At 44.2% G+C, this 19400-nt stretch overlaps 1 protein-coding gene across 1 annotated transcript in view; it reads right to left on the bottom strand.

Moving 5' to 3' along the window:
• Nucleotides 1-1178: 1178 nt before the first annotated feature.
• The window catches only part of SH3RF3 (SH3 domain containing ring finger 3), a 254882-nt gene continuing 236660 nt past the window's right edge, over nt 1179-19400 (bottom strand). Inside the window, exons 9-10 of the mRNA XM_082043534.1 lie at nt 14626-14963; nt 1179-4440 (exon numbers count right to left, since the gene is read on the bottom strand). Of these exons, the coding sequence (XP_081899660.1) occupies nt 4272-4440; nt 14626-14963 (507 nt within the window). The 3' untranslated portion in view covers nt 1179-4271. The remainder of the gene's footprint in view (nt 4441-14625; nt 14964-19400) is intronic.

Here is a 19400-nt window from a genome sequence, read left to right as displayed (position 1 = left end):
TGATTATTTTGCTTTTGAAACATGACTGGGATTCCTGTCAGGCGCTGGAGCAGGAGCAAAGCGCAGTGTGCGGTGGGAAGGCTGGGCGAGGTGTGCGGTATGTGCTGGCAGCACAGGCTGGAGAGGTGCCAGAGGAGCAGGACCTGATGAAGCATGGAGAGGACCAGCACTCCAGACCAGTTTGGAAATACCTGGCAGGCTCCTCTGTGCAGCGTTTTGCAGCACACTACTTGTTAGGCAGGGTAACCAGTGAGGTCGAGCAAAGGGAGAGGTGTTGCATGCCCACGCTCAAACTCTTGTGGTTTCCATATTTCAGAATTTTGACTCAAGATCCAGCTGAGGCAAAGAGGCACTCACATAACCTTGCTGGAGCAGTGGCTGCCTGCAGCAAGTGCAGGATGAAGATGCTCTGGTTCCTCCCTGCTCTATGCACTCCCAGGTGGGGCAATGAATCTCCCCCTGCAGGTGCCTCTTCCTCAAAGGCATCTCCCAGCTGGATCAAGACAAACCCATCCAAACCGAGAGCAAACTCCCCCTCCAGATGCTCTGCACAGTGCTGCTGAATGGGAAGCTCAAGCCACATGCAAAAATGGGCATATGCCTCTCAGCTGGGTTCAGGGGGTGTTTGAATGCACAGGGTGCAACCTGCTCCTTCTTTCATAGTACATAGGAGGGATTCCTCTGCCCAAAAACCTGCTCAACCCCCCAGGTGACCTCAGAGCACCCCTGAAGCCCGCTGGCAGGATTAGAGGCTGCTGTTTTCCTCGCAAACGCTTCTGCTGCCCCATCCCCTCTCAGCCTCTCTGCCACAGCCTTGACCTCGCCACCTTAGTCCCTCTCCCTGGCCTGTCCTCACCCTCTTTCTCTGGACTCACACACCTTTTCTCCACAGGTAATCTGTTAACTTCTCAAGATTTTGATGAATCCCAGATCTGCCAAAAGAATAACTAGAAAGAGATTCTGACTTCTGCTCAGGCATCTCTTACCTTTAACTGATCTTTATTTATGGGGGAATCACTACTGAATGCAAAGATGTAGCGTCTGCTCAAAAAAAGCAGAGTTTGCAGAGTTGTCCTCACTGTTTTCTTTGCGAACCTCAGAGCTATTTACATTGCTTCTTCGCTTTGCCATCTAATAGAGAGAGAAACCTCAGTCAAGTTGTCTTAATGTTTATTTTATTTAAAGAATCAGAAACACAGTCATTGTAGTTCATTTGTACTCATATCTGCCAACATTTCCTAAATCACGTTAACATTCATGTATAACAAAAACATTTTCTGAGCTGTGCAAAGTTCAAAGGAATTGTTCAATTACTTGAACTCATTTCTAGAAGAGCAAACCTGCCATTTTACAAACTGAGGCCACTAGAAGGAGTCTTCTCTTTCCCCATCCCCATTACAGGAAATGCAGATGCCCCCTCCTCCCCCTTTCCCTGGTATGACAGATACAAATGAGACCACAGTACGAGTCGAACCTCTCTCAGTCCAGGACTTTCCGAATGGCACTGGGTCACGTTTTCGTGTCACTGAGCTGTATCAAGTTCTGCACTTGTGCTCCTGGCATGGAAGTGAGTTGTCCAAGAAGATTTACTCAGTAACCCAAACTGTGATGATAAGCAATAAACAGGGGCCAGAAACAGCTGTTATCAAAATAGAAACACACTCTCCCCCAAATATTTTTTCTTGCAGGAGGTATGACTGGAAGCGTTGTCATCCATTAAAAAACCCCATCATTCTCCCTGCAATATATATTTTAAAGCACTGATTTCATAACACGACATCTGCCTGTTTTCCTTGATTTTTCACACACCAATTTTTGTCCTGTTAGAGTTAAGCATGAAAAGGTGGAAATCTGGAACCATTTTAGATCTGGCTAAACACAATAGGCAGCAAGCAAGCCGTCATCCTGTTTCATTTTTCTGAGTGTAGTAAATACACCCAGGGAACAGAATTTTAAGAGAGTTTTAACCACTGTGAGTTGTCAGAAGAAAATCTCCTCATCTCTGACAGATCTAACCCATAATTTTTATTGGGATCGATAACATGCATTGTGGCCTTGCTGACTCGCTAACTGTGCAGTTTACTGTTTGAGGTGCAGTAACACCAGTTCTGATCTGGACCAAATAAGTGGACAGATGTGGCTCTAGTCTCAAGCAAGTCTTTCCAGAAGATGTTTCTTCAGTCTCTTATTGGTTATGAAAAGGCAATTTCCTCTCAACAGTAACTAAACTTTTAGTGGCTGACTCATTACAATCTGGAATACGAACAAATGCGGCAACGTTAAGTATAAAAAGAAACACCCTGAAAACGATGCTTCCCTGTTTGAAGGTGCTATACTTGGCCACGGACTGTGTTTCTGGAATCGCTTTGTTACATGTGACAGCACGAAAAAACTTATTTTACAGAGAACAAAGTCACGGAGCTGAACTTAAAACGGGAACGCTCACTTACATGGGTTTTGATGTGTACTAGCATACACGGCTTGAATGAAAACAAAACTTACACCTTCGCCTATGAAATACCGGTAACGCAGTAATGATGTTCACCCACTGGGCCTCTTCCTTTTAATAAGATCATCTCCAGGTTACAGTGCCTGCGACACGCTTTTAAACGACCACCACATGTGGGCTCTGGCAAACAGCCAGCCGCTGGCAAAGGCAAGGTAGGGATACAGCTACGAAAACCCTTTCATCACGTTTCATTCCTCAGGAGCCGATGTCTTTTTAAATACTCTCACAATTGCATTGTGGATTTTTTTTTTTTCTCCTCATTCTGCTTCATATGAATAACTGGCTAAACTCCCTTTACATTTATTGCACCTTTAAGTCCCTGGTAGATGGAAGCTTATATTGCCTGATATGGTTTGTATTGTAGCTTGACCACGTTAAGAAATCAAACAGTCTCCAGAACTATACATTTCTACAGTAAGAAATCACATTTCGATAATGCTAATTACAGCTGTCGCAGATCAGCTCTCATCTCCGTGATGCAACGACAGAGGAAAACTCCACGGTCCCTGCACGTGCTAGAACCTGCAGTGTTCTTCTTATTGCCATGAAAAAGTCAATTAAAACGACTCCTCTGGGAATTGCTTCCAATTCTGGAGTAATTATCACTCTTCAGACAGAACGGCGCGCTTCAGCGTGGATCTTCAGCCACTCTAAATACGTAGGAGAGAGCGAGCGTGTGTATGTTGCACAGACACGCTCCCCCAGGTATATTTATCACTGACCAGGCGGCTTTTTCTCTTTTCCTCTATGAAGCACGAACAGGCAGTCTGATCTTGATCTTCAGGTAAGTTTCTAATTTTGTATGTTGAATGCAAATCTTGTTGCAGCCTCTCTGTTTAACCAAACCAAATCTTTACCAATTAAAAAAAATAGCACCAGATGTATGAAAAAGAGGAAATGTCTGATCTAGTAGGAATATATATATAAAGTAGAGCAATTCTTACAGTAAAAAGGTACGTCATACAAAAAAGCAATGGAAAGTGACACTGAAGGACAAAAATCCATGCTGCATATAGTAAGGGCAGAAGACAGGCAAAAGGGATTCTGCTCAAATAACCACAGTTTAATGGTGGAGCTGTACTCCCTCCAGGACCTCCCCGACAGCAGCGCCGGGACACCAGATGGTTTGGGACTCTGAGCACTAACACGCTCACTGACAAACTTGTGCAGCATATCTTTGAGGTATATAGAAAGCATGACATTAACATTTTGGACTCCTCATTCTTTCTTGCATGACGATGCACCAATCTTCAGCTGGGGTTTTCTCTACCCTCCCCTCCTTATTTTTCCCTTGGGTAAAACGAAATCCCAGTTTAAGAGCTTCCTAGCACACCTCCTTGAAATCTCAAATCCATCTTGCATAGGCCAGTAATAAGAACACTGCAGCTCTGACAAATAAGTTACAGCAATATAACAACTTTCCTCTTAATTTTTTTTTTTTTTTTTAAAGATATCTTCTCTATAATTTACACAAAGGGTTAACAGCCAGAGTTTAGGTTACGTACAGTCCAGACGGGCGTCCTTTCAGTCTGTGATTCCAGGTGGAAGGCACTACTTCAACATACCACGGTATGCACCACACGCAGTCTCAGGAGCACAACGGGGCATTGCGTCCCCAGAGCTGTAGACTGAAGGGCCTGGGGGGAGTCTTTGGAAAATAAAAATGGCAGTGGTTATCAGTCCAGTTTCCCTTTGCTGTCTCTTCTTGTGCTATGCAGTTTCCCCTGAAAGCTCCTCCAGTTGAGAGAGCGGCGAGCCGTCCTCAGAAGCTCTCGACAAAGCTCCCGGGGAACAGGCCCGTCCTGCCGTTCCTCTGCAACGTCCCTTTGTACCAGCCGTCCTCCCGTTTCTTGTGCACAAACACAATGTCACCCTCCTTCAGTTCAATCTCAGCCTCGCTCTGCGGCGGGTATGGGACCACGACGCGGTACCTTTGGAGACAAAAATGCAAAGACCAAGTCAGACAGTGGTTGAGCCTGTGCCGGATGGGAGCAGCCAGGCACCGTGTGTCCAGCAGACTCTACTGGGCAAGACATTCAGCTGGTCATACACTGTCCTGAGCCCACACCTTCGGGGAAGGGCTGTGTAAGTAGACAGGATGGCTGTCAGGAAGGGAATCACCCCCCCAAAATCCCATGGAGGGCACCTCAATGGTTCCCCTGCAAGCTGCCATTGACGCTGAGGTCCTTTCCCTATTTCTGGTGCTGACCTGTAAAGCCAGACCTAGAAGCTGGCGCTGCTTTCAGGCTCCTTTCCCTCGGAGTGCTAATGATGTGTCAGTGCTGGCAGCAGCCTGGAACCCCACATCGCATCAGCCTGCTCCGGGAAAGAAAAGGGAGGCAGGTTTCCTCCTCCCTTCCTGCTCCCAATGCTTGGGCGAGTTCCTCAGGAGTGGCCTCTGAGGCTCCTGCAAGCTCATGGCCTGTACAGGACAAACTTTAGGACATGGGAAGCTTTTGTTTATTAAAAAAACTGGCTGGGTGTTGACTCACAAACAATCATCTCACCCCTCCCTCCCTGCCTTCCTGTGAATCAGAAATCTTGAGGAAAAATACCTTTGGAAACACCAATAAGTGACATTACAAAATGGTTGTATCTGATGCACCTACGTTTTCTACTAAAACTCAGTATGACTGAGACATCTCTGGCCAGCTTGACTGGAGCCTCTGTGGGGATGCACTCTGGAACCAGCCCATGAAAGGTATCATCAGATACTGGGTCTACTCGAGGTGGTCCCTGCTCCTGGTTGCATGTTGAGCCAGGGACTCAGCTCCTTTCTCCTGGTGCTTCATCTGCCTCTGCAGTAACATGTTACATTCAACACTGTACCTGCTCCATCTGAAAATGAGGTTTGTAATGGTCTCACCAACTGTGATATCTGCAGAGGTCAGCTAAAGCCATTCACATTTTTCTTCTTATTACACACCTTCAGAACACACTTTAGGTCCCTCAAATGTGGGAAAGGGAAGCTAAACCGGAGGGGTTTGAAATGGCTTGGGAAGCACTCTCCACACAAAGAGGGAGCCCTTGTCCTTAATCATTCACAAGGCTCTCCAGGAACTTAGTTTTCGAGTGTCACTTCATTTTAATGAAGTAATGACAGGTCTGATCCTGATAGAGCTATTCTGTACTCAGGCTTATCAGCAGGCATCCTCCTGAGAGCACAGACAGGGCCCTTTTACATTGGTGCACTTCTGTCCAGAGCAGGGAATATGTTTCTGCTGCACCGTTGTTTTTCTTCAGCACATGTACTTTCGCAGTCATCTGGCATTTGGTTAACAATCAATAACTGTCTTGCTAATTGCAAAGTAATGAATATATTAAGATAGTTAAAAGATGCCAATTGATTACCTAAAGGCCTTCTCCTGAGGATTAATATTTCCACAACCACTACATGGCCACTGATGCCTCAGTCATGTTTTTTAAAAGGTAAGTATGTATTTAAAATAATATCCTGTCCTCAAGGGCTAAGTTCAATGTTCCCTGAGGCTCTGGAGCACTCCCTGGGGCCATTTCCAGTGAGATGGTACCGAAGCAATGGACCCTCCAGTGACAGTCACTAACTTTCTTTGCAGATGCTGCTCAGCTACCTAGTGACTGCAGTTCTGGAACTAGGGACTTCACCTGGACATGACAGTGAAAATTCTAGCTTTGGCTCCATGTTTGGAAATCTCTACAGCCAAACACCCCGTTACTTGGAAAAGCATTTAACTCCATTTGGAGTGAGATTCTGCTCTAAAACGTGACTACAGCCTTTTTGTCTTGACACAGCAACATTGTCATTTGGAAAAAATATGTGCTGGTCTTCTTTGTCCATTGGTCAGTAAATCTACTTGTTCCTTCCTCTGTGGAAAAGCAAATAACAGAGGTTGAAATGTGTGCTGCTGGCTGGTTGCAGGAATATGGTCTATCACACTATAATCTGTGCAACTGCTACACTTATATTATGAAGCTTTGCCAATTACAGCCATTATGCAAATGAATGCACACATTATTTCAAACACTTTGCTGCAGTGTTGATTAATTAAATTATCAGAGTGGAACAATTGTAGCTAAGATGATGCCAAGTTTCAGATCTTGTAACGCTATGCACAATCACAAAGCACTGGAGCTCTACACCAGCATCTCAGGAGGCTTTGAGAAAGAAGAGGATCAGACCTCAACAGCAGCCAGGTGGTGCTGAGCTACTCACGGGCCCTTTTGGCAGATCAGGAGACAGAAACAAAGAAAAAAGTGGCGTCTTGGGCAGGGTTGCCCCAAAGACCCATCTGGGATTGCCAACACCTTATCCTTTTAAAGCCAGACTACATCCTAAGAGTGAGGAGCTGCTAGTCCCTAAATGGTTCACATGAAGAGGGAGGTGACCACACTCAACAGGAATGTGCCCATCGTCATAAAAGGGGTTCAACACAGCATCTCCGTAGAGATTTAGAAAAATAAATCTCAGTCGCTGCATAACTAAATGAAGTACTTTTTTTCCCATTTAAGGAAAACCCAAATGCAATGGCTTAAATTTAATTAACTATGGTACCTCATAGGATAGCACCAAAGTGTTTTTGATACAATAATGAAATCTAAGATAAGAAAGACCTTGCAAATTGGTTAAGAAATCTTTCATGAGAGACAGAAAAAGATGGTCTGCTTTTTCCCTTGAGAGGCTTTTGAAGCAGGGCCTGGGAGAGGCAGCCCGCTTCCAGAACCTCTCCGGAGAAAGCAGAGCATCTTTTTCCATCAGCCGTGCCACCCCTCCAGACCTCCAGGTGGCATCTCAGACTAGTTTATCCTCTGGAAATGAATTGCAAATACTTATATTAGTCATATTTTTTGGCAGAAAAGATCTCTTCTTTTCCCTCATCCCTCACTCCCAAAAAGGCAGTGCCGTATAGTTCTATTTATATCCCCCCTTTTCATTTCCCCTTTTGTCCATCCCCTCTTTGAGAAGCTACTACAAAACTGCAGATTTTCTTACACCAAACTGCTTCCTGGCATTTTAAATGGATCTCAGAGTGATTTCAATTTTGTCCGTGTCATATAACACCTCTAAATTACCAGCTTCTAAAAATGCTAATCAGCTGGGCAACAATTGTGATGACAAGTGTGGCAACCACCCCTGCCTATTTTTAACAATGTTTGATATTTTCTGTTGTAAATCCTACTTCTGCATAGTTGTAATTCTGCCAAATGTTAACCATTTTGGCCCAAACTCTCCACAGCGGTTGACTGTGTCAGGCTGAGGGTTCCACATTCAGCCCAAATGGTCTCATCACCTCCAGGAATAATGTGAGGGTTTTTGCAGAAGCAGCAGGATCCAGGTGAGGAGCTTCCACAAACTGTTTTTGGGAGCAAAGACCTGTTCCGTGGCCCCACTGGTCTGTCAAGGATGGTGTTCCTTCAGAAAATGACCCCTTCTCAGCCAGGTGAAAAGCATTCAAACCACCCCAAAATGGCACATGCTTACAGTATCACAGTATCACAGTATGTTTGGGATTGGAAGGGACCTCAAAAGATCATCTAGTCCAATCCCCCTGCTGGAGCAGGAACACCTAGGTGAGGTCGCACAGGAACATGTCCAGGCGGGTTTTGAATGTCTCCAGAGAAGGAGACTCCACCACTTCCCTGGGCAGCCTGTTCCAATGCTCTGTCACCCTTACTGAGAAGAAGTTTCTTCTCAAATTTAAGTGGAACCTCTTGTGTTCCAGCTTGATCCCATTACCCCTTGTCCTATCATTGTTTGCCACCGAGAAGAGCCTGGCTCCATCCCCATGGCACTCACCCTTTATATATTTATAAACATTAATAAGGTCCCCCCTTAGTCTCCTCTTCTCCAAACTAAAGAGACCCAGCTCCCTCAGCCTTAGAACCTTATATGATCACTGAAGGTAAAATTTCTGCTGATTCATGCTCCAAGGTGTCCTAGCTCTGCAGGACCTCAGAGGCTGCATTTTTCTTCCTTTCCTAGCAATGGGCTCCTCTCATGTTTTTCTCTCAGGGCACAAACCTGATGTTGGACCTCCCCAGTGCTGGCTGCCGTGGCATCCTTCGGTTGGGCACTTCATCCCTGGAGGGGACTGTCCAGGATGGGCTGTGGCCTGGGGAAGGTCCTCGGTCCCCAAGAGAAAATACATGAGGAGAGGCTGTGGGTAGTCTCAGCAAGGACAGGGGACGGCGTTTGCCTGGGCCAGGGAGTTGGAAAGCGGCGTAAGATGAGGGAGAGGGTGGATGGGGAGGGAGGCTGATGGGAGAAAAACTAGGAGCTGAGGGAGAAATGGGACCCTGATGAAAACTGGAAGCCCTGAGACAAGGTGTGGGTATGGTTGCTGAGGGCGGCAGCTGTGCTGAGCTGAGTCTGCAAGAATGAAAAGACTTGGTTGGAGGGAGCCTGGGGCTGGGACATGACATCCCACAGGGCAGGAGGCTGCACAGGTAGAGGCTGGCACTAGGGCTAAGGGTGGGACATGGACCCTGGCAGCAATTAACTCACTGAGAGCTGGGAATGGGCCCACCATCCCTGTCCCTCTGCTGTCAGCAAAGACCTAAGAATCCCACTGTCTTCACAACACTAGTCCTTGAAGTCAAAAGAAACACCTCTCCCACCCAAGTCTCCCTTTGCTACCACTGCTGAACATCTGAAAGGTGCAGCTGAGACTCCTAACCCCAAACAGATGTTACATGATGGAAGTTCTGTTTGTTTGGTTTTTTTCCTCCTTTAAAAAAAAGCACCCTGACTAAAAATGTCATGTATGTAGACACATAAAGACATCCACTACCTTAACAGAACAGGAATGTTTCACACCCCTGAATATGAGATGAAGAAACAGGCAACTAAAACTGCCCATGATTTCACTTTTTCTTGTGTGCAATACAATATTTCATTACATGATTGCACTATATTTTTCCCATAGGATGCCTGCCTCAGTGCACAAGTTGTCCCACTCTGGACGTGAGTCAAGGCTCTGACGTGGAGGAGATATGTGGCTGCCAAAGCCACCTCATCTTTCACAGAAGGATGTCTAGTGGGTGACCACAGTGAAACTCACTGAGTAGCGCAGGTGTGGGGAAAGTGGCTTCTCTGACTCCTCCAGCTGCAAAGCCTCGTGCCACACTTTCCACAGAGTGAGACTCATCTCCATGCACCCCACCTGCGTAAGAGTCAGTTGTCTGGTCTACGTTACTCATGCAAAGCTCGCTGTCAGCATGCACAGTTTTGATCAGAAATGATCAGTAATTAACAGCTGGGCCCAGTCCTGGACACAGGAAAAAAAAATCCAATGAAATACTGAATATCTGCTTAATGAGCAAATACATGCATCCAGGACACTGGTGGAGCTACAGAAACTTGAGAAAACAGATGTAACAGGTATAACCTCCAATATGGTCCTATTTAGAGTGCTTGAGTTTGGATACTTAATGCAGGTTTCAGTTTGTCAAAGTATCACACGCCCATGACAGGTTTCAGAAGTCCAGTCCTGTGACTCCAGATGGTCCCTTGTGTGTTAGCAATAAGCAGTTAGTTCTGTTTGGGGATAGATAATTGGTGACAATGAAGCATCTAGCCCAGTTAACCACTGCTCTTTTTTACCAGTGGAGCTTTAGTTCTCTGTCCTTTTTCTGGCAGACTGCAAAGACTTGCACAGCACCTCTGCACACTACAAGCCAGGACCTGCTTCACCATGTTCCAGTGTCTGAACCAGCAGCCTTAGAAGGACAATCTCTGTCAGATCTTTTACCCTCCTGCTGGAAATATTGCGGGAGTCAATTTCTGAGATGGTTAATTTTGCCTTCTCGTTCCTAAGGCAGGTATTCCTAGTCAGAGGAGCACTTAACCATGTGCGCACATGTTCAGTCAGAACTTACTCCTGGGTTCATTTTTCTGGTATCACGTTCCAGGAAAGAAAAAAAGCCCTTCCTCCGCTTTCCCTCCTGGCAAAGAAGAGATATGTGCACAGCAAAATTGAAGTCAATGGGCATTAAACACATGCTTGAATGCTTCCTTGAATTGGGAGCTCAGTTTCTAATGTGGCAGTGATTTGTAGAAAGGATACATGGAAACACAAAGGGGTCTATTTTAAAGGTCAAACTCGCTGCTCCCGTCTTATTCTGCAGCACGGTTGTGGTTACAGCTTGCTTGAGGGCTCCGTGAAAACCACAGAAACATGGCACAAATACGCTAGTCGTGACAGTACGTCTGGATACGACCGCTTTATCAGAATATAACATGGCAGAATTAGTGCCGGTTACTATAAAAGACTCAACAACGCGTGACATGTTTTACTCAGGTTTGCATCTGGGAACAGTGCCAGGCAGTGGGGGGAATGTGACTCACACACACACACACACACACATGCACGCTCAGCTCTCCTGTTTTGCTTCATGTACAGTCATATTTTCTGGAAGCGGGTGGCAAGGGAAGTATTTTGCTTTGGCACAGCTAGGCAGACAGCACACCCCTCTCCCACGTGAACCAACAGCACTGGTGGGATGTGGGCAAGTCTCTGGCCCAGGGCCTGCCTCACGACAGCACATCCCTGTGCTGGTCCTGTTTCTTGCACCAGCAGAAACTGGACAGAGCAGGAGGTGTAAAAGAGTGTGTGGGGCACATGCAGCCTGGTGGGATATTCACTTGACAGTCAATCACTGCAACACGAAGTGACAAGGACACCACCTGGGAAATTTCTCCACTCTGCTGCTCAGACTGCTGGATGCTTTATGGCAGAGAGCAGCTGAAGGGAGGTGGTTTTATAAACGGATAGTGGGAAACTACACCCAGAAGGCAGAGATGGGTACTAACTATCCCACAAAGCTGGTTAAATGTCAAGGCTAAATGACAGGATTGCTAGGAAAAATTTCCTTTCTAATCCAGCCATCCATAACTACATTTTGGAAATATCAAGCAGCATAAGAGAAAATAACTGTTTTCCTCACTCTCCACATGCACAAAAAATGAATGAGAACATAAGCATTAGCAGCATCTCCGAGAGGGCGAACCTCACTTCACCTTCCCATCTGACTGGCTGCAACTCCCATGAAGGGCTGCACTGCCAGGCAGCGGAACAGGCAATTCTCCCCTTAAATCCTGAGCGTCAAGCTGCCAGCAACCAGAGCCTTTTAATGCACCCCTGATGTGGCTAGTGGCACGACTGCTGGGGTTTGATCAGTAGCCTGGATGTGGCTAGTGCTGGAGCTGCAAGCCAACCTCTGTGGGAGAAGGAACGGTGCTCTGCTGCCTGCGTAAAGCTCATTTCCAATGCCGTAAACATTAAGGAATGTGCTACTTCTTCCAACCTTTCAGTGCTCTGTCTCTGTGCACACAGATGGGCGTTGGGAGACAGAAAGCCAAGTACAGCTAAGTGCACTGAAATGCTTTGCAGCTTTTTAAAATTTCATCCAGCATCTGAATCTGTTTATCTAACCTTTTTTTTTTCTTTTCTTTTTTTTTCTTTCTCCCCCCCCCCGCCTTCTCCTCCCCTTTCTTTCTCAGAGAATTGCTCCTACTGTGGGGATGAAATGTACTAAAATGCAAGCAAGCAAAATATGGAGCTGAGTGACGCTGAATGCAAGTTCCTCCATTGCCAGATGTGAAAAGAACAAGTGGTTTGAAAAACATGATTTGTTCTTTAAAAAAATATAATTTGGGACTTCTGAGCAATTTGGTGATTTAATGAGCACAGATGGAGGTGGGATGAATTTCTAGGAGACAAGTGTTTAATGTATCTGCTCAGATTATTCCAGGACTAAACATTATCCTGCCTAGTGCACGAAGGTAATTAATATTTCCCATTATGGGCATGAAATAACCCATATGATCAGTTAAGGAATGCAGATACACCAGTGATATGAAAGTTAATTCATAAATCAATTAGAGAATTTTGCCTGCTGTGTATAATTAGGGTTACTTCAATTATAGCTTATTTTCGGATTTAAGACTCAGGAATCAAAATGCTTAAAATCACAGTAAGTTCCTTACCACCATGTACTACAATTGGAAGTACTTACTCAGTTTTTGCATTCTAAATCTATTTACTCCTGATTCCAGCACAGCTGAGCAGACACAGCTAACTCATGTCCCTCTGGTTCTCTTCTGCCACTTAAAATTGTCACTATTTGGCATATTAAATAATGTGTCTGGACTACTCTACAGTAAAGCTTCGAGAGCAGCACCGCAACAGCCAGCTCTGGAGATGTCAGGGGATGTTCTTCCCGGCTTCTTTTCACGGCTACATTTAACTAAAGGTGAAGCATTCTACTGATTTAGTTACACTGGTGCTAAATCTGGTTTATATTGATTTAGCTTTTCTTATAGCATTAATCTAAACTGATGTAGACCAAATTAAGTGCGCCTAAATAGGGATTGGTTTTTCACTCCTTTTACTAAATTGCTTTTTCATGGATTTTAAGGACAAGAGACTACTGTGATAGTCTGCTCTCGCTGCCTTCATTACAATGCTGAAGGACTTGCCTGTATTTATTTCTGCTTCAAGTCTAATAGCTGTGCTTGAACAACAGCATCTCTTTCGGACAAAATGCTTGATCTAGAGTAAAAATATTCCCATGTCTATCCTGTCTGCAGCCTCTTACAGACGGTTACCAAGCCATTTCTAAGCCTGCTATTTAGCAGGTGTACCAGAGCTCCTTGTATCACTCACTACAATTATATTGTTTTAAATCTTTCATTGTCTCTATGATGTGTCTCTGAGGCCATTCCACTTTGCCTCAGATTTGGCTCTTCTGAAATACACTGTTACTCTGTGTTCTCCTTACCAATGTGTTGAATTAGCTCTGTACAAACAGGTCTGCCCTCCTCATGACCTACCTCCCACTTCAGTCCTTAGTTCTGCAACAGCAAAGACTTTATGTTGCACAGTGCAGGTCCAAGACCCAAATAATTTTCTAGTGATTTCTGATATGAAGTTAGAGTTGATGCTGGTGAATCAGTTTTCAATCCACTTAGGATCTACTGTGTCAGTTGTGTGAAGTTTACTCAGCAAGAGATTTTATGGTAACAAACCAGATACCTTAGAGTAGTTTAAATATGTTACAGTGTCATTGTTACCTTCCCAACCAAATTTCAACCCGCATTCAGTAAAACATTGTGTAAGGTATGAACTCTCCTGTAGTATCCCTTATTGTGCGTGCATCATCTGCTCCATGACAACAATAGTTTCTTTCAAATTTCTGGAACTTTACTATTGTCCCAAAATTATTTTAAATATCAACTCCAGAGAGTTCCCTAGACTGTATTTTGAAAACCCTTTGATGCTTTTGTAAAAAGCATGTTCTCCTCAATCACTTTTTGAGTGGCAAGCATTTCAATAGCATCATATCAGTGCATTATCTGTTCCCTTCCCAGTCCTCAAACTGCAGTCTTGTAGAAAATATCTACCTGAAGCCAATATGATTCTGCACATGGAGACCTGGCTCTTTTCTGTACCTGTTTCCAGGCAGTTATCTCTCTCTCCATCTACTTTTGTATTTTGCTGTTCCTACTCTACTCTTTTCGGGTTTGCAATGTCAGTTACTGTAAAGTGCCAAGGTGTGGAGCAGGCTGCTGAAATGAACTCCAGAATCACTGGTACATTCTTCTATAGAAATGAGACACACTTTTGGCAATGGGCCACTGAAGATGGCACTACCTGTAAATATCCTAAATTAGGAGAATTTGAAACAGTCTTTTGTATTGCAGAACAGGCCAAGAAGGGCCTTGGTGAGCAAATACATCACTCCTGTTGCCCTGAAGCAGGAAGCACCAGACGACAACTCCGTAAGTTTATTAAAACATAGGAATCCCACTTAAAAAGTGGCCTTTGCCAACAGCATTTACACCCTCTGGGCTGAGAAAGTACTACTGTCCTCCATATTTAGAGCAGGGCTGTACAGTGTCATGGACAGATGCTGCTCATCACTTTTTTTAATCAATGAACATTAAACCTGCACTGTGTGTCAAATGATTTTCAGTGGGCAGATGCATGTAATCCCTGCCTTCCTAAAAGACAGCTGATCCACCTACAGTCAATCCACAGAGCAGCAAAACTGCAACAACCTATGAGCAAGTTAAACTCGCAGCCCTCCTCCAAATGCTCCCTGAGGACGCAGGTGACCTGGGCAGACACACAGCTTACCTTTCCCGGGGCAAAGGCTTGGGCTCTGGCCGAATAGCTGCCATGGAAGAGAGGGGCTGCCTGGCAGGAGAAGGGATGGAAAAATTCAAATCCAAGGAGCCAGTTTTCCTGTGCAGAGGTTCCAGCCCCATGGCTCCCTGCATTTCACTCTCGATAGGGCACGAGCCGGCTCTGCCGTGGCTGGAGAGGGAGGAGAGCTCGGGTCCCACAGCCCCTTGCAGGACTCCTTCGATGGCTGCCTGGGGGTCGTGGGTCGGGGACACAGATGGTGGGGATCGCGACTTCTTTTTTGTTGATGCACCTGCCAGAAGTTTCAGCAGCCCGCTCTTCTTCTCCTTCTGCAAAGGAACCAAATGAAATATGGGCGGTGAGCAGACATACCAACTCCCTTTGTTTTTCTTTGGGTGGCAAAACTGCCATGACTAGAGGCAGAGCCAAGTAGAGCTTGAGCTTTTGGTAAATAAAGATCCTACAAAAATCCCTCCCCATCCAACAGGGTTTCAACTCATTCAGCAGAGTAAGGACTTAACATACTACAAAGATTATCTCAGTTTTCAAGTCCATCTAGGCAGTGATCATGTGCCTTTTAAAAGAAATAGTGCCGTTACAGTGGGACAGCAAAGGTACAAACCTCTCATGCAGAGAAAGCGGCAACTGAGTGCTGCCCTCTCTCTTCCAGGAGAATCCTGTCCCCCAATAGAGAAACTCCTCAAAAGTAACAAGTCAGGCCCTATGGCTAAAAACCTCTTCTGGGAAGCACAAGGTTCTGAGGAGAGATATCAGACCCCAGTCTGTATCAAGAGAAGCCCTCGTCATCCCTGCGTTGTTTACCACCTGATGCAGATTTACGGTAGGGAGAATGGGCACAAGACATGGGTACAATGGTTTAATAGCTCTTTCCATAACATGCTTCCCATCATATCCTGCATCACACACCTGTACCTATTCACATCTCCCTCCCACAAGTGGGTCACTTCTCCTTGTGTGTTAAGGTGGAGGTATCACTTTGATGTTTGAAGACAGACCACAAGATTCACAACTGGCAATTGCAGTGGCAGGGCATGGGAGATTTCAAAGTTCTACAAGGGTTTCTGATACAGATGAATGAAAACAAGAAAACAACATCCTTTCAATTAATGTGAAAAAAAAAGAAAACAGTTCAGCCTGCAATACTGAAGAAACACATCTGACCTTGTGGGTTTTATAGCAGTGTGAGAAATCCTGCTGCACACTGACCTCAAGTATACACAAATATCGAATATTAGGTCCTTCAGCTATGAAGTTTTTTGGGTAGCAGGACTGCGTGCAGAAACCGGCCATCCTCCCGTGCAGGCTGCATAGCACTAGGCTAGAGCTGCAAACAGCAATTTCCTTTTTTTTTTCCAATGACACAAGAAGTTTTGCAAAAGGTCTGTTAGATTTCTTCCTCTTCTGTCAGAAGTGTAAGCCATTACCCGAGACTTTCTTCAGAGACTCAGGGCTGTGAAGTTTAGCTATGTTTGATAATTTATTCTATAATAGCATCCCACGGGATTAAAACTAACCCAGCAACTGCAAAATGTATGGAACAGAGACTATCTCTCTGTCTTTAAGCAGGAACACTCTTTGGAAATACAAGCCAGTAATTTATTTATACTCTGTAGACAAAACGTCCCATGCAAGGTTTAAAATCATGCTCTTTTATGTGCTGACTGCTGAAGTAATTTCTCAAAGCAGCTTTAAAGAATAAAAGGGCTACAATAAAATAAATATAACCTTTTAGAAGATGCTTGGATTTACTACAGTAAATGTACTTGGAGTGTCTGATATCTCTGCTCCAAAAGTTCCTGTTTGCACTCTTTAGCTGTCACAGAGTGGTAAGAAAACAGAAATACCTTAGATGTTAAGACATGGAAGAGCTAAGATGAAGCATAATTGTTATTACAAAGTCCATTAACTTTTGAGGAGTAGAGTCTGAACTACTCTTCAAGATCCCAGTCTCCTGCATACCATGGGTTCCAACTATATCCTCTGTTTAAAAGGGCATTTGTCACTTACAGGATGAAAGGATCCATCCTGCCAAGATGTTCATTCGGGCAGAATCGATGGAAGCTAAGGGAAGCTGGCCATATGGCACCATCAAGTCAAAAATACTAAATAAATTCCCCTGGAAACAATAAAAAAGCAGACCCAATGCCCCTGATAAATGTCTTCTTTCCCTGATGGGAAAGGACAGTTGTGGGAAGTGTGGCAGGTGTGCATGGTGGAATTCACCTGAAGCATCAGAAAAATAATTCAGTGTTTCCCTCATTCACTAATTAAGAAATATCTCTGCTGTCATCATTATATCAAATTTTAAAGCTCTTCATAAAATCACAAAACTCTCCTTTCCCCGTGGTGCACTGAAACAATAGCTCTAATGATCCCAATATGCGTACTATGTCAATATGCATTTGAAGGTGTCTAAAGGTCAGTGACAGAACACAATGGCCATTGTGGGGCTCCGGAGAAACGGCTATTGTGCAGCAGTGAGCACTTTGAGCCTCGTTAATTGGCGGCTTTGCACATGCAAAATAACTATGTGAACTAAAGCCCTGTATAATGAACAATTAATATTCCTATGTGGTAGCAGGTTTTCTAATTTTTGCTTCTAATTTAAATACCTTGGCAAATTTTCATTAGAAAAACCTTGTGTGACTTAGACCATTTAAGGTACAGAAGCAAAAATCTTTGGAAGGGAGGAGATGCATATATTCACACTCATCTGCACATTAAAAAACAGATGAGTCAGACAGTCGTTCCATTTTGTTTGCAGGAACGGCTTCCATTCTACATGGTTAGCCCTGGCATAAATTTCTACACTCTAGCTACTACCCCTCAGACAACAGAGAGCTACAATGAACTTGCTGATGTACACTTTGTTCTACTCTAACAAAAGGAAGAACAAAGAATTCATTTTTAACCCTTCTTAGTCTATTGAGCATTTCACTAGACTTTTGAGACTAAGATCTGTGTTCTATAGAGAGAAAAGATGACTTACTCTAATTGTTAAGCCTACTCCTGCTAGTCAAAGCCCAAGGAGTTCCATCCTCCCCATCGTGGCCTTGGGCAAGATATTTAGAGGTGAACTGATCCTAAACCACTTCGGGTGCCTGGGCATCAGACTTTACATCCAGCTCTTGCTTCCTTTGAATCTCGCAAACCTCAGCCTTCTGGTATCACATTGCCAGATCCTCTGCCGACGCTGCTCAGAGCACTTCCAGCAAAACAAGGACTGTCAGGAGCTGATAATTTACTGCGATGTCTCTCGTGAGAAACAGATTGGGTTTGAACCTCCTATGATCAGCAGTTCAACCTAAACCCCTTCACGTTCCCTCCCCACATTTGTAAAATGGGACTAAGTTAAAACTCCTCCTTGTGCCACGGGAATTCATTAATGACTCCAGTGTTACAAAGCTGTACATTTCTTTGAGAGCAACTGGTCCTTTTCCATGGCTTTAATATTAAAACAAAACAAAAAAAGGTTTGGAATGGGATGTTAGCATGCAGTCCCAGTAGTGATTTATTGCAAATGTCCAAGTATTATGAATTCATTTAATATTTAGTATAATAGCAGCCATCCTTCACAAGAAATTAATTTAATATTTATATGGCTGTCCAAGACAGTCCTTTCTTCAGCAGTTTCACTGTAAATCAATGGAGCATTGCTGGGTATAAATGCTGTAGAGAAATCCATACCGATTGGTTACAGACTCTGTGGTTTTGAAAAGAGATAAGACGTTTATGGAGGACATATCTCATGACTTTCAGGAAAGAAGTTTTTGAATTGAAAAAAAAGATGGTTTACTTTTTCCATTCACAGATGGCTGTTTTATTGTTTTCTAGGAAATCTGTAATCTACTGAAACAGCTGTGTAATTATTGAGTTTTCTTTGTCTAGTAGCTACATTTCCAATTGACTGCAAACGGTGTTTGACGTCCCTACCTCCTGAACCTGCCAAGGTCAGACCTTCCCATCTGTGTTGATGGATGGATTCACAGTATGGACAGCACTTCTCCCATCTCCTGGTTACTGCCCACATGTTTAACTGAATTTAAATCGTCACCTTTGTGTTGCTCAGGTTTTATTCTAGGAAGTTCAGAGTCTATACTTCCAAACCATAAATTTCACAAGGATAAACACTTTGTTAAAAAAAACAACAAAAAACAAAACCAAAGGCTGAAATTAGCTCTTTTAAATAAACTCCAAGCTCTTTCTAGTTAAGAAAAAAAGGACTGTAAATACAGACAGTATAGGCAGGTCAGAATTTCTTGCTTCTCTAGCAAAGACTATGCTTGAGACTTCTTTCCTACAGTGCAGCACAAAGGAATCTCAGTCCAAAACAGTCTCTGGCAGCCCAAGGATGGGATGGGCAGTATCCCTGTGACCCTGAAGCAGACACCTGGGGAAGCCAGCACTTGGGCAGGTGTGAGTTTCCCTCAATATGTCGCTGTGGGAACATTTGGAACAGTGAATACAGTCTGAGCTTAAGAACTCACAAAGGGCTTGATCAAAATTGAAGTCTCAGATATGTAAATGTTGAAATATTTTGCTTCACAGTAATTGGGGATGATTTTTCCCCTCATTAATAACCCCACTTGAAGATAATAACTAGCTCTTCTTTCAGCTTCAGAGATGAGATGAGCACAGAATGAAGCTACTTCATTGATGACTGAGTGATAACGGAGTCCCCTGTCTGCAAAGTAATAATCATGCCATAATCCAAATATCAATTATAGGTACTGGCTATAGTAATA

Source organism: Streptopelia decaocto, assembly GCF_964273445.1.
Source record: "Streptopelia decaocto genome assembly, chromosome: 1".
Lineage (NCBI taxonomy): Eukaryota > Metazoa > Chordata > Aves > Columbiformes > Columbidae > Streptopelia > Streptopelia decaocto.
This window is presented reverse-complemented; position numbering and strand designations above follow the sequence as displayed.